The sequence below is a fragment of the Penicillium expansum genome (genome assembly GCF_000769745.1).
Source record: "Penicillium expansum strain MD-8 chromosome Unknown contig334, whole genome shotgun sequence".
Taxonomy (NCBI): domain Eukaryota; kingdom Fungi; phylum Ascomycota; class Eurotiomycetes; order Eurotiales; family Aspergillaceae; genus Penicillium; species Penicillium expansum.
Window position 1 is genome coordinate 69,468 of NW_015971472.1, and position 13,914 is coordinate 83,381.

At 50.0% G+C, this 13,914-nt stretch overlaps 5 protein-coding genes across 5 annotated transcripts; 2 read left to right on the plus strand and 3 right to left on the minus strand.

Annotated features, from left to right (window-relative positions):
• Window positions 1–446: 446 nt before the first annotated feature.
• On the minus strand, window positions 447–2,131 carry adaB (chromatin-binding transcription regulator ADA2; the record flags this gene model as incomplete). The annotated part of the gene is made up of 3 exons (XM_016746803.1): window positions 447–515; window positions 568–1,959; window positions 2,039–2,131. 3 exons carry the CDS (start codon window positions 2,129–2,131, stop codon window positions 447–449), a joined length of 1,554 nt encoding a protein of 517 aa, XP_016593907.1.
• Window positions 2,132–2,828: 697 nt separating this feature from the next.
• PEX2_095340 (serine/threonine-protein kinase) lies at window positions 2,829–5,095 on the plus strand (the record flags this gene model as incomplete). The annotated part of the gene is made up of 6 exons (XM_016746804.1): window positions 2,829–2,850; window positions 2,954–3,103; window positions 3,172–3,946; window positions 4,007–4,422; window positions 4,475–4,839; window positions 4,898–5,095. 6 exons carry the CDS (start codon window positions 2,829–2,831, stop codon window positions 5,093–5,095), a joined length of 1,926 nt encoding a protein of 641 aa, XP_016593908.1.
• Window positions 5,096–6,164: 1,069 nt separating this feature from the next.
• Window positions 6,165–9,139, minus strand: PEX2_095350 (coatomer subunit beta'; the record flags this gene model as incomplete). Its single annotated transcript, XM_016746805.1, has 6 exons — window positions 6,165–7,388; window positions 7,440–8,708; window positions 8,768–8,799; window positions 8,860–8,881; window positions 8,935–8,997; window positions 9,122–9,139. The coding sequence occupies 6 exons, from the start codon at window positions 9,137–9,139 to the stop codon at window positions 6,165–6,167; spliced, it is 2,628 nt and encodes an 875-aa protein (XP_016593909.1).
• A 670-nt stretch (window positions 9,140–9,809) lies between these two features.
• On the minus strand, window positions 9,810–10,650 carry PEX2_095360 (complex I NDUFA5 subunit family protein; the record flags this gene model as incomplete). The annotated part of the gene is made up of 3 exons (XM_016746806.1): window positions 9,810–9,873; window positions 9,927–10,031; window positions 10,100–10,650. The coding sequence occupies 3 exons, from the start codon at window positions 10,648–10,650 to the stop codon at window positions 9,810–9,812; spliced, it is 720 nt and encodes a 239-aa protein (XP_016593910.1).
• A 422-nt stretch (window positions 10,651–11,072) lies between these two features.
• Window positions 11,073–13,398, plus strand: PEX2_095370 (putative disulfide isomerase; the record flags this gene model as incomplete). Its single annotated transcript, XM_016746807.1, has 4 exons — window positions 11,073–11,299; window positions 11,355–11,436; window positions 11,493–12,986; window positions 13,039–13,398. The coding sequence occupies 4 exons, from the start codon at window positions 11,073–11,075 to the stop codon at window positions 13,396–13,398; spliced, it is 2,163 nt and encodes a 720-aa protein (XP_016593911.1).
• Between the last annotated feature and the right edge of the window lie 516 nt (window positions 13,399–13,914).

Genomic DNA, 13,914 nt, shown 5'->3' on the forward strand with positions numbered 1-13,914 from the left:
GGAGGTTTGTTGAGGACAGAGGACAGAGGAAAATGAAGGAAGAATTTAGGAAATGATATAGAAAAATGGAGGTGATCGCCGGTAATTGGGGTCATTTGTAGATGCGGAGAAGCTATCCATGCCGAGGACCGAGGAGTGTAAGGATGATTACTACATCTTACTTCGTTGGATATGGGTTTGAAGGTAATATTTATCGACTATTTTCTTTAGACTAGATAGGTAATAGTTCTGTAGGTTACTGTTCATTGTACAATTGTACACTTGCGCGAATTACAGGTGATATTCTACCTGTGACTTATGTTGACGAGTTCTGAAATCAACACATCCGCCCGTCGCCCAAGTTCCCTATGAACGCCAAAAAAGAAACGCCCCCGAACAAAATCACAAGTAGATTTGGATATCAATAAGCTAAGAAGCGATGACAGCATATAATGGACCTGGCGCACCTACGCCTTGTTGATCCAACCGCTGTGTACCATGAAATCATAAATGCGGCTGGTTTTGGTGCCCTCAATCTAACAGAATCAGTAAGGGATTCGTATTTCAAGAGTCGAGTAAGAAACATACCTTGCAAATTATCCGTGCATCCTTCTTCTTCAGGTTACCGCCCTGCTTCATTGCTTCCTTCAAGAGTGTCTCCTTGATGACCAGATACGGTTTCGGCATCAGACGTAGAACATTGCATACCTCTGCCTCTTCCTTGGTCAGGAGGTGCAAGTCAGCAGCAGTCTCATTGTCCAGTTTCCACGACGGCATTCCGCTTAGTGGCGGCACCACGTATTTCGTCTTTGTCGGCTGCGGGGGAGGCGCATCCCCATCGACAGCAAATGCGCGATCGAAATCGTTCAATGGTTCGTCGGCAGAATCTGCCGGTGCGTGTGGATTGGCGGCTTTTTGTAGTCGCAGCGGCAGTTCAGGCGTCGTGAGCTGGATTGCGGCCGCTGGTGTCTCTGTCAGCTGTGCCTGCTTAGGGCGGTTGCTGGCAAAACGGTCAAATGACCCTTGAGGGAGCATTCGCTGCACGCGCTGTTGCTTATCCTGCTCGTATTTCTCGCCTGCTTTCAGGTCACCGATCCCCATCTGTCGCCATTCTTGAAGTTGGGAGATGGCTAGGCGGAGGTTGTGCTCGTATTCCAGACCCTTGTTGATGTCTTCAAAGTCCTTGAAGTTCATCATCCGTGCTAGTGGCTTTGCTTTGTTCAACAAATCTCGTTCTTCCTTCGACCGTTTCTTATCTAAGGCAGTGTTCTTTCGGTATTCGAGGAGGTTGTGTTCGAAGAGGATCTTCTTGCGTTCTGTACGCGCTGTCAGGCGGGAGTTGTAGATATCAACCACAGTCATCTTGAGCTCGGTCTCTGCATCTGGCTCGCCATTTTCGTTGAGTCCAGCCCCGGGTTCGAAAGTCATGTGTTGCACCGCTTCTTCAGCATCGTTCAAGAACTCGGTCTCAAATTCCAATCGTCCCGGCATGTAACCCTGCACTTCGTGGCATGCCGGTACACTGGCAGTTGGCTTCTGCTTCGGTGTGGTTGGAGGCGCCGCCTTGGCTGCATCTTTGCGCTCTTCGATGCGACGCTTCTTGCGTGTTTGGAAGTCTTCTTTGGAGATCGAGTCCTGCAAGCTCCGATCGTCTGGATCGGCGCGGTTTGCAAGCGGGAAATTCGTGCTTTTCACGTATGTGTCATAGTAGTGGTCTCGCACTTCATCCTTGCTCCGATAGCCGCCAATGTGGTCTGCGATATCTGCCCAAGAACCCAACCCATAGATTTCGGCGCCTTCCAGCAATAATAGTTCTTCGTCGGCACCCCACTCCTCCTGGAATATGGGGACTGAGTTCTGTTCGATCACTTGGAATGGATGTGTGGCGGGGTCATGGTTTTTGGAGTTCTTTCCGGCTGAGAAGCAGGGAACACAGAGGTCATATTCGGGGCAGGAGGGATGCGAACACGAGATGCGAACCTATACGATAGAATCCATTAGTTTCTGAAGAAAAAAACAGACTTTCAAATGGTCATGACACAATCAAATCGAGACTTACTGTTGACGTAACATCAATAGAGCACACATCGCAGTGGAACTTGGTGCCGGCCTCGGTGCCGCGCGAGGCGGTCTTCTTGCGTATCACACCCATTAGCCCTCCACCCCTTTCATCCTCCGTTCTATCGGGTACTGTATCGAGAGCAACAGACTCTGAAGTCTGGAAATACTGAAGTTGCAGGTGACAAGCTGGGTTGAGATCTTCCGGGGTAGGTGTCTCCGCACTTCGGAGCGGGGAATATTCCGAATCTTGAAAGAATAGGTAAATTGATAACAGCTACAATCCAAGCTGAATCTCAAACTCTCTCGTTCTGTGGAGTCAACTCTCTTGATTGTTAATGCTGCGGTGGAAAGTTGATGCGTCGTTAACCCTTGTGGCGGAGCAGTGGCTGTGGTTGATTAATTACGGTACCTTAATGTGACTCATATATGACCAGTTTGACCAATCAACCCGGTAATCTTGAGTAATCTATAGTAAACTACGTATTATAATTACAGGGGGGGACTTCCCCTCTCTCATTCTCATTTGGTCTTCGATCTCCCCGACTCTTTCTTTATCCTTAGTCGTGCTTCCATACGGATTTCAAAAGCTATAGTGGTGGTTGTCTTTGTCTTGACTTCTCTCCTTTTGCGTGTGTATTATCTGTGTCCTTGTGTGGCTCTCCAGGTTTATTTTGGGGTCCATTCGCATGTTGATTATTGGGTGATTCTTCAGCACCCTGCACACGCATTGCGGTATCTTGGACTTTTGATCTCTTCTTCTCAATCTCTTTTTTACAACAACCGCCACTATGTCCTGGAAGCTCACTAAAAGTATGTTTACTGGCAGTTGGTCTCCCTCTCTCCCCTCAATACTCCTCTCTGCAATGCAGTGAACGCCCAGAGGCAGTCGCTAATTATACAACTCGTCTTAAAGAGTTGAAGGAGACGCATCTAGCACCCTTGACCTCATCATTTGGCCGGTCGTCGTCAACTTCGACGATCAAGGGTGACTCAAATGGCGACGAGGCCGTGACACCTGTCGCCTCCAACCCGCCCTCCGCCACCCCATCAACGAACGGGATCGGTATGTTATTCTTATATTCATATAACTAGAATCCTCCCCGATAACTAATCATTTCCTCCATTTAATAGCGGCCTCAGAGTCTCTTGTCTCTCCTCCTGTGGCCATTGTGAACCCAGGTATCCTTATTGTCACTCTCCACGAAGGGCGCAATTTTTCGCTGTCACCTCACTTCCAACAGATCTTCAATTCGCATTTCCAAAATAACTCTTACGCGCCCTCTTCTCTACGCCCAAGTACCTCCTCTTCTTCACATTCAACCCAGAACCAAGCGGGTTCCTTTGTGCAATCCGGCCGACCGCAATCCACAAGCGGGGGAATCAATGCCGCCCCCACTATTCACGGTCGCTATTCCACCAAATACCTTCCGTATGCCCTCCTTGATTTCGAAAAGAACCAGGTCTTTGTGGATGCCGTATCGGGTACTCCAGAGAGCCCATTGTGGGCTGGCGACAACACAGCCTTCAAGTTCGATGTGTCCCGAAAGACAGAGTTGAATGTACAGCTGTATCTGCGCAACCCTGCAGCCCGGCCTGGTGCCGGACGGAGTGAGGACATCTTCTTGGGCGCATGCAAGGTCAACCCTCGCTTCGAAGAGAGCCAGCCATATGTGGAGGATCCGAAACTCAGCAAGAAAGACAACCAGAAGGCTGCCGCAGCCCATGATGAGCAAGGGCGTCAACTGGGTCAGCAAGGTGCTGAATGGTTGGATCTTCAATTCGGTGTTGGCTCGGTCAAGATTGGTATTTCCTTTGTGGAGAACAAGCAGCGGAGTCTCAAGTTAGAAGACTTTGATTTGCTCAAGGTTGTGGGCAAGGGTAGTTTCGGCAAGGTCATGCAGGTCATGTAGGTGGACTCGACATTTAGTTATTTGGTTTCAGAATGCTAACAGTTGGGGAATCACAGGAAGAAGGATACCGGTCGGATCTACGCCCTCAAGACGATTCGCAAGGCTCACATTATCTCGCGATCGGAAGTCACACACACACTTGCCGAGCGATCGGTCCTTGCACAGATCAACAACCCATTTATTGTTCCGCTGAAGTTCTCGTTCCAGTCGCCTGAAAAGTTGTACTTCGTGTTGGCGTTTGTGAACGGCGGAGAGTTGTTCCACCATTTGCAAAGGGAGCAACGATTTGATATCAACCGAGCCCGTTTCTACACCGCAGAGTTGCTGTGCGCTCTCGAGTGTCTGCACGGCTTCAAGGTTATCTACCGAGATCTCAAGCCTGAGAACATTCTTCTCGATTACACTGGACATATCGCTCTTTGCGATTTCGGTCTCTGCAAGCTGGACATGAAAGACGAAGACCGAACCAATAGTAAGATATCCGCATCACTCATGATAAGCCCTACATAGCTAACCAAACTTAGCGTTCTGTGGAACTCCCGAATATCTTGCTCCAGAACTTCTCCTTGGCAACGGTTACACCAAGACTGTGGATTGGTGGACTCTTGGTGTCCTGCTTTACGAGATGTTGACAGGCTTGCCTCCATTCTACGACGAAAACACCAACGAAATGTATCGCAAGATCTTGCAAGAGCCTCTGACTTTCCCCAGCAGCGACATCGTCCCGCCTGCTGCACGAGATCTTCTCAGTCGCTTGTTGGACCGTGACCCCGTTCGCCGACTGGGTGCTAACGGTGCTGCGGAGATCAAGTCTCACCACTTCTTTGCCAACATCGACTGGCGCAAGCTTCTCCAGAGGAAGTACGAGCCTAGCTTCCGACCAAACGTGGTATGTATCCTTTACTCCCGATCATGTATTGAATCAACATGTAGCTAACTTGATGCAGGTGGATGCCCGTGATACTGAAAACTTCGATGTTGAGTTCACCAGAGAAGCACCCCAGGACTCATATGTCGATGGTCCCGTCCTGTCCCAGACCATGCAGCAACAGTTCGCCGGTTGGTCGTACAACCGACCCGTGGCTGGCCTCGGTGATGCAGGCGGCAGCGTTAAAGACCCGTCCTTCGGTAGCATCCCGGAGTAGAGTCCCTCGCCGTGCCAAATTAGATCGAGAATGTCCCGGTGCAAGTAAGAGAGAATAGGAGGTTCATAGAGACCGTTTCTTTTTTTAACTGCGTATATGTCTTTCATTAACATATCGACCAATCTTGATCTTTTTTTCCCTTTTTTCCCTTTTTTCCCTTTTTTTTCCTTTTTGTTGCTCTGTTGGTCATATATTGTTCGGTTTCCCATCACAAAGGAGTCTGTGGCATCTTGATATCGGAGTCGCTCCTGATCTTCGAGACGGCATTGTTTCTTCTCGTTTTATACGGCCGTTGAGCGCTTTGATTTGATTTTCTTGTCTTGTTCGGTCATCTCCCTTCCATCTCAAGTGTTCATTCTCTCTAGGCAGGTTCCTTTCTTACCCTTGGTTTCTTTGCTTTTCTCAAGCGGTCATCGTCTACACCCTTGTTCTGTATTCTCGATAAAACTTTACAATGGACAATGCCAAAACAGGTCTGCATCATACGTCATCGACTATATTCGTCACCGAATAAGATGCGTCACGCCTCTAGGCTGTTTTACATACAAAGTAGTAAATTCGATTCACATTACCCAGCAACTGCGCCTCGGGGTAGAACTCTCGGTTCTTGGTAGCTTTCGGGTACCCGCGGACAACGGCCCGCCCACCTGGACACTGTCCTATTACTCTTATTTAGACGTATGTGCCCGTTGTTCTTACGTCTACTACTACACAAATAGGTACAGAGAAGCCTTTTGCCAACGTTCACGGAGTATAAGCCCATACAAGCCAGATACATATGTAAGCAAGCACCAGGGAAAAATCCGGTATAGTATACATATACAATCATCTAGTAAATCAACCAAGAAACCACTGGAAACAGAGGGAAACATATTGCTTGTATCTAGGCATGTAATTTGCTCCAGAGACACATGACAGCGCAATTACAAATAAGAAAATGGAAAAAATTCGGACACACGTTAAGACGCCGCTCGCAATCAAGAATGAACTGACCGGTCAGCCAGAAAACAAACGATCAACCTAACTCTCCTGAAAAGTCACCAAACAGAACCAGGTGCTTTTTGTTCGTTTACTCGGCTTCGGCAGCATCGGCCTCATCAACTGCAGCCTTGTCGGCTTCCTCTACCTCTTCATCCTCCTCATCCGCCTCGAGTGTACCGTTGGTAGCACTCGCGGGCTCTTCCTCTTCATCGCCGTTGATATCAATCAGAGACTCTGAGGAAGGAGGTTCGGGAACAGCACCCTCCTTCTCTAGGCGAATGTACTCATCCCACTCGGGGAAGAGATCATCATCGGTAGAGGCGACGTCGGGCGCACCAGGCGGGACACCAATAAGGCGGGCAACCTTGGACTTGCCAGATTGCTCTAGGGATTCCTTCCATTGGACGACGAGTTTAGGGGCGCTCGAGGGCTTGTAGGTCTGGGCGAGGAGGACTGCCTCGGCGATGCGGTTGGTCTGGATGAGGAGAGCGATGCAGCCATCGATATCTCCCAGAGACCACAGAGTGGAGAAGGCGACATTGTGGAGGCCTGACTCTGAGGCCTGGGCGGCCAAGGCCTTGAGGCCTTCACGGTTGTTGCTGGCGGTGTGCAACAGTAGCAAAGAACCGACGTCCTTGGCATTGGTGAAGCACTCTTGGGCCAGAGCAAGGTTCCAGCCGGCCAGGGCAGCATCTCCGACAATCTTCCACTTGTGCTCGACGTTAGCCTCGCGGGCAATTGTGAGTGCGGTTTCAAGATCGCTCAGCGCAAGGGCCAGCTCGAAGCGGTGCTCGGGGTCAGTGGCGACTTCCAGAGCCATTTCCTTATATCCCTGGCCTTCAAGGAAGCGGGCGACCTTGTTCATCTGGTCTTGGGGCACATCCTTGAGGAGCTCAGATGCCATTTCCATATCACCGCGCAGAACCACTGTTTGATATTCAAGCATGCTGAGAGAAAGGCCGAAGGAGACAGTGTTGACGTCCTTGTCGGCAAGGTAGATACGGCCATCCCGGGGCAGGTAGCCAAGAACATACATCGGTTGATCGAAGTGAGAGATTGTGTATGTCTGGTCACCGACAAGGTAGTTCAGGCGGTTCGTAGAGTTGGTGTAGATGAAGCAATCTCCAACCCACTGTCCAGTCCGGACGGTCTCGTTGATTGTAGCAACCAACTCAACAGCCGCCTCAACTCCATCCTCGTCGGCTTCACCAGCGTTCAAGCCGTTGATATACTCCTCGCGAGAGTAACGGAGAACGTAGAAATCATCTTCACAGGCAAGTGTAACGAGTTCACCGGATTCAGACCAGTAGACCTGTAAATGTCAATTAGCATGGTTTCCAAATACCACAGCAAAACAACTTACGGATTTCGGGTCAGCTTCAATCCTCCGAACCAAGCTGCCAGTCTCCCAATCAAAGAATCCAATACCACCTTGACCCTTCACACCCAGAAGAACACCGTCAGACAGGCCCTCAGCTTGGAACCCAACATCAAGACCGGCGCTCTGCTCCTTAAAGTTCTTGAAAATCTTGACACTTGTGGATGACTCGCGGATAGCGTAGTCGTTACTGTTGTCTTTCGCACCCCAGGCAAAGTCAAGAGCCTGCCCAAAAGCCTTGTTTCTCCACGCCAATGCGGTGTAGATGATGTATTCTCCATCACCACAGACAGAAACGAAACGTCCGTTGGGGGAGTGCGACAGAGTCTGCGGGTACACCTCGCACTGTCCCAAATCCTTTGTTGGTAGAGAGAGGGGCTCGCCATCCTTGACGGTAGCATCGCCACCCTTGATCACTGATGACACCACCTCACTATGTCTCGCCCAGATAAGCTTACCAGACCCATCCATTGAGACGGCAGGCTCTTCCCGACCCATCTTCACCACGACAGCACCATCGTCGAAACCCATCGCGATTCCCTGTCTGCCTCGCTGGTAGGAAACACACCATGCTCGTTCTAGACCATAGCTTAATGACTGCTCCAGGCGGTAGGTATTCGCGTGCCAAATCTTAATAGTTCCATCTTCAGAACCTGAAATGATCACAGGGAGTTCGGGGTGATAGCAAGCAAACGAGACATTGCTTGTGTGGCCCTCGAGGGTTGCAATGAGCGCCTTCGTGGTGTAGTCCCAAATCTTGACGGTCTTGTCGTCGGAGGTGGTGAGGAGGTATGGCTTATCAGCCTGTGGGTAGTAGTCAACATGGTTGACACCTTTCGTCTCGTGAGCTTCGAGTGTGAAGTTAGCATGGGGAGAGCCGAGGTTCCAGATCTTCACGGTCCGATCCAAACATGCGGAGGCAAAAGTGTTGGTATCCTTTGGGTTGATCGCCATGCCCATAACATAGTGGTTGTGGCCCTCGAACACTTGCACACACTTCCAACCCTTCTCCCAATCCCAAAGCCTAATTGTCATGTCATCGGAGGCTGTGAGCACAAACGGCTGGGTGGGGTGGACGGCAATAGAGCGGATATAGTCCGGGTGTGCTTCGAAGGAGGTTATTTTTTCGGATGTGTTGTAGTTGTAGACCCGGAGCTGGAAGTCATCGGAACCGCAGACAATCCAGTTCTTCCGCGCAATGAATCGACCAGCACGAACGGGGACATCGGTCAGTTCGAAGGTTTTGATGATTGACTAAAGGGCAGACAATTTAGATGAGAGTATGGGGAGTGTGAATATGTGCCGGGTCTTACCTGCGATTCATATGACCAGATGTAGACATGACCTGGACAGGAAAGTAATTAGCGCATTGGACATCTCGCATACTGCCCCTCTCCCAACATACCGCTATACAAGGTCGTCAAGATCTAGGAAAAATATTAGCTGAAGCAAAGCACCCGAGTGGATTGTAAAAGCTTACCCAGGGCTCTGTAGGGTGGAAATCAATCCCCTTTACCCGCTCGGAGCGGGCAAACAGCTGCCTCTGTAACATTTATCGTCAGCAATCCCTCCAATTGTGGACGTCCACATGCGAAACCATATCGGCATATCTGCTAGAGAGAAGGTCCGCAACTATATGAAGCATTTCATCATCTGCATTTGCGTACCTTGACGTCGAGCCGCATGTTGTGTGGGGGATGAGACGAGTGTTTGTGTGATGCGGTGTTGGGTCTGTGACAGCAATAGGGAATTCCGCGAGCCGCTCAGACAGCCCGATGATAGGGAGGAGCGATCCTCGGAGCGAGTTATTAATTGGAGAAATTAAGAAAGGATTGAGATGAAGGAGAGCTAGAAGGAGAGCGCTTCATTCAGGGACAGCAATGTATGTGTCCACAAGGGATTCCCGCCTTGGCTCACCGCCTTCCAGTCAGTCTATCTGCTATACAAATGTCCTACAAATTCATTTCCATTGAAGAAAGCTGTACTGATTTGCTGTGTAAAATCAGTAAAATATAAGCTTAGGCTCCAAGTAATGGTTTGGACAAAAGAGCAATAGCTCAAATACTTTCGATATGCTTGCCTGTACACAATCATCGCCCGATGTATAAACTTGGAACTAGAAGTCCAATGACATCTATATGTTAGAAGGGAAGATTTCTCTCCATTGCACCAACCATTTCCTAAGAGAAATTGGCGATATCGCTTCATTGATCGAATACACAAATCATAGCGTAGTAGATATACAGCTGATTCTAAACTTCGGATGATTGGACTCTCAAACCATGTATTCAAACAAAAAAGACCTCTAGTAGTAGTTACAGAGATTAAAATTCACAGCCATTCCAGAAGTGCTGTTTAGTTACCACGCTCAAAGTAGGTCCACTGGCCGGGTTGGGGCTTCTCCTCAAGTTCCTCCCACCTGTGAAAGTGTTAGCAGCAAGTCTAGATACCAAACCTCGAACTTTCACTTACACTTTAGCCTTGGCCAACTCATCCACAAGCTTGAGCTCAGTCTCTGCGACCTGGATGATCTCCTCGATAAGGCCGGCACCGATTTGCTGTTCAACGTGAGAGATCCTGCGCAAGACGTTAGCATCCTATTGCCTGAATGTGTGAGCCCAATTCAGAGGTGCAGGCACACGTACTGGTCGGCATCAAGGGCAGGCTCGCTCTCCCATTTCATATGTTGGTGGTAGAAGTCATGCTCGGCCTTGTCGGTAGTCTCGCTGGCCTCGTTCATGATTTGAGCCCATTCCGCTTCTTGTTGCGGGGTACGGGCGGGACCCTCGGTTGTGGCCGAGAGGCTTTCGCCATCCCATTCCTCACCACGGGCATTGTCGCTTCCATCCTTCTGTTGGGCAGCGGCATGGGTGTAGGTGCCGTCGGCGCGCTGGACCTTAGCGAACCGCTCGGGTTCAGCTCCTACGACCTTCCGCACACGTTCCAACCAGGCATCAAATCCGGCGGGCTTTTGCGATTCAATGACTTGGAGGCGGTGGCGGGTCAAAGCTTCAACGGATTGGCGGTAGGCGGAGGATTCGGGGAACGCCTGCAACTTCTGCAGAGTAGTCGAGTAAAGGTAGATTAAAGTAGGGCGAGGGCTTGGGTGAGTGAAAAGGCCCGTCAATCCGGTAGGAGCAAAAGGCTCCAAATACCGGGGCTTGACATTGGCCAGTAGCCGAAGTGTAGAGCGCATTGTGAATGGATTTGGTGATATTGAAGTCGCTCTGTTCCAGGGAGATGAAGTGTTGAAGTCGGCCCGGAGCGGATTAACCCGATGTTCCACCGCCAAACGGCAAGGGGAAAGTCACCAACTCACCTTTTCCCGATACCATCAAAGCCTCATATCTGGTTCTTTGTTTGGGCTGTGTGCAGTTCTATTTTGCTCTCAGCTACGGGGCGCTATAGTCGCTAAGTGCTGTTTCTTTCTGCGACGTGACCAGTGCCCACCCGAGTCGCCAGTCTTCGCCCCCGTCCAATGTGCCACCTGTAACATTTCGCGATTATCCTCCCTACTTCGACCAGAGTCCTTCGTTTTGCTCGGCTGTGACGTCTTGAAACTACCTATACTCTCCTTTAAAGTACTATCCAAGTCGTTCGACTTTTTCTTCTTCCAAAATGAGACCATCTTGGCTGGGGTGGTCCCTCATCTCACTGTTGGTAGCGCCTGCTTTGGGCACGCCTTCAGATGCTTCCTCCCACCAAGAATCCGGAGATACACTTGTGAAGAGGGGGGGTCGTGGAGTGGATCCCGATACACCCACAATATTCAATGAGATTGAAGTGCCCCCGTTGACGCAACTGACCCCGGAGAATTTTGAGGAAGTGACCAAGGATGGTTATTGGTGAGGACCCCTTCTACAGCAATCAATAAACCGCTCAAGGCTCTGACTATTCTAGGATGATCAAACATTATTCCCCCTCTTGCCCGCATTGCCGGACGGCCGCCCCAATGTACCAAACCCTGTACGAGTACTACTACGTGAGTATCTATTCCATTGTTCTAAATCTTTGAGGATTGGATCTGATTCGTGATAGACCTCGAATCCCTTATTCCTCTCCGGAGTGAAGCCCGGTGAGCTTGCGTCTATAGACTCATTCACTGGCTACTACAATCTCCATTTCGGGTCCGTAAACTGCCTGGCCTTCGGCGATTTCTGCAGGAAGTTGAACGTCGAATATTTCCCCGCGTGGGCATTCTATGATATGGGCGTTCAGAATGGACCCCCCGCTGGTGCTAAGACGATGTCAGAGATTGGCGCTATGATTGAAGCCAAGCTCGAGACGATTAAGCCTGGCTCCCGACCTTCGCAAGGCGTCCAAATCCCAAAGTCCGGCGCAAAGAGCATGGAAATGACCGCCAAACCTGAGGTGGTAAAGCCTGGCGCAAAAACGGCCGTCGAGAAGCAGAGCATCGAGACCGCAGAATTGGAAGGCGTTAGCCCTGAGTCTGTCAAGGCCAAACTCCAAGGGCGTCCTGCTAATCCCCAGGGCGTTTCTATCCCACTCACTGCGGAGAGTTTCCAAAGTCTTGTTACTACTACCCATGACCCCTGGATCATCAAGTTTTACGTTCCTTGGTGCCATCATTGCCAGGCTCTGGCTCCGAACTGGAACTCAATGGCCAAGGAGATGAAGGATACTCTCAATGTTGGCGAAGTGAACTGCGAAATTGAGAAGCGACTGTGCGAAGATGCTCGCGTAAATGCCTACCCGACGATCTACTTCTTCCGTGGCGGCGAGAGAGTTGAATATACCGGTCTTCGTGGCTTGGGCGATCTGATCGCGTACACCAACAAAGCGGTCGGTGTGGGCTCGAGCATTCAGGATGTTGACGCTACTACTTTTAAAAAGTTGGAAGAAACCGAAGAGGTTTTGTTCCTGTATCTCTACGACCACGCGACCACATCTGAAGATTTTGAGGCCATGAACCGCCTCACCCTCAGTCTTGTGGGACACGCTCGCATTGTCAAGTCTGACAGTGCTGCTCTTTCTGAGAGGTTCAAGATCTCTACCTGGCCTCGTCTTCTGGTCGTCCGTGACTCACGTCCTAACTATTATAACGCCCTTGCTCCGAAGGACATGAGAGATTTCCGTCAAATCCTGTCGTGGATGCAGACTGTGTGGCTGCCTATTGTACCTGAGCTCACCGCATCCAATGCCCAAGAAATCATGGACGGAAAGTTCGTGGTTCTGGGACTCCTCAGCCGTCGTCGTAGTGATGACTTCAAGCAGTCCAAGCGCGAGCTGAAGGAAGCCGCCCTTGAATGGATGGATAAGCAGGTTCAATTGTTCCGCCTTGAGCGAGCCGAACTTCGTGATTCCAAGCAACTGCGTATCGAAGAAGCCGATGACCGCAATGACCAGCGTGCACTGCGGGCTGCGAAGAACATGCGTATTACGATCCGCGAGGACGACAAGAAGCAAGTCGCATTTGCTTGGGTCGATGGTGACTTTTGGGAGCGCTGGCTGCGCACAACCTACGGCATCGATGTGGAAACTGGTGACCGTGTTATTATCAATGATCAAGATGTAAGTCTTTCCTCGTGAGGCTTATTCGAGCACTTCAACTGACTTCTTATAGAACCGCCGCTACTGGGATACTGCTTCAAGCGGAGCTTCTATCATGGCATCGCGGACCTCCATTCTCGAGACCATTCCTCTCGTCGTCGCTTCCCCTTCGAAGTTGTCTCCCAAATCTACCATCGGCACCTTTGAGTCTATCTTTTTCTTCGCTCGATCCCTCCTCGGCAGCCATCCCATCCTCTTCTTCATCATTTTGGGTGCCGTGGTTGCTGTGGCTACCATCTTCGGACGTGGACGCCTTAGACGTAGTGCTGCGCGCGGCGGTATTATTGGCAACACCAACAACAACGGTGGCTTCTTCCACCTGGATGGCAAGGAGGGTTTCCTCAATGGGGGCTCGACCGACAAAGTCGACTAATGAGACAAATGTACAGTTAGGGTGTTTGGCTACGTGGTTCTTATAATTTTTGTTTCCACTGTATTTGATTGATGCTGCTTTCCTTTCGTGCGTCTGTTCGATCAATCCTGTCTCAGTTGAATTTCTTGCATGTCAAACCAAGGGGTTTTTTTTGAAGCACATATCTTATCCCATTTCTTTTCGGCCTTCCCACGATTTTTGGAGTCTTGGCGTATTAGCCCAGGAGCCGTTAGGCTTCCTAGTATTAAGTCAATAAACGCATTAATATCTTATTGGTTTCTCCTGTCGACAAGCTGTAAAACGAAAAATGAATGGATTGGAAGCTGAATTCTCAAATAAAACTATTTACTTCATCGTTGACTTGGTCGATATAAACTCATACTTGCACGAAAACAATTACGCCTCCTCTGATTGGCCACTGGCTTTGTAGTCACGTGCTAACTCGGGCACTCCCGGTTTTCGTCGACCACCAGGTGCCAGCTCCTGTCTCCTAGCAATTGTCCCACCAAATCACTC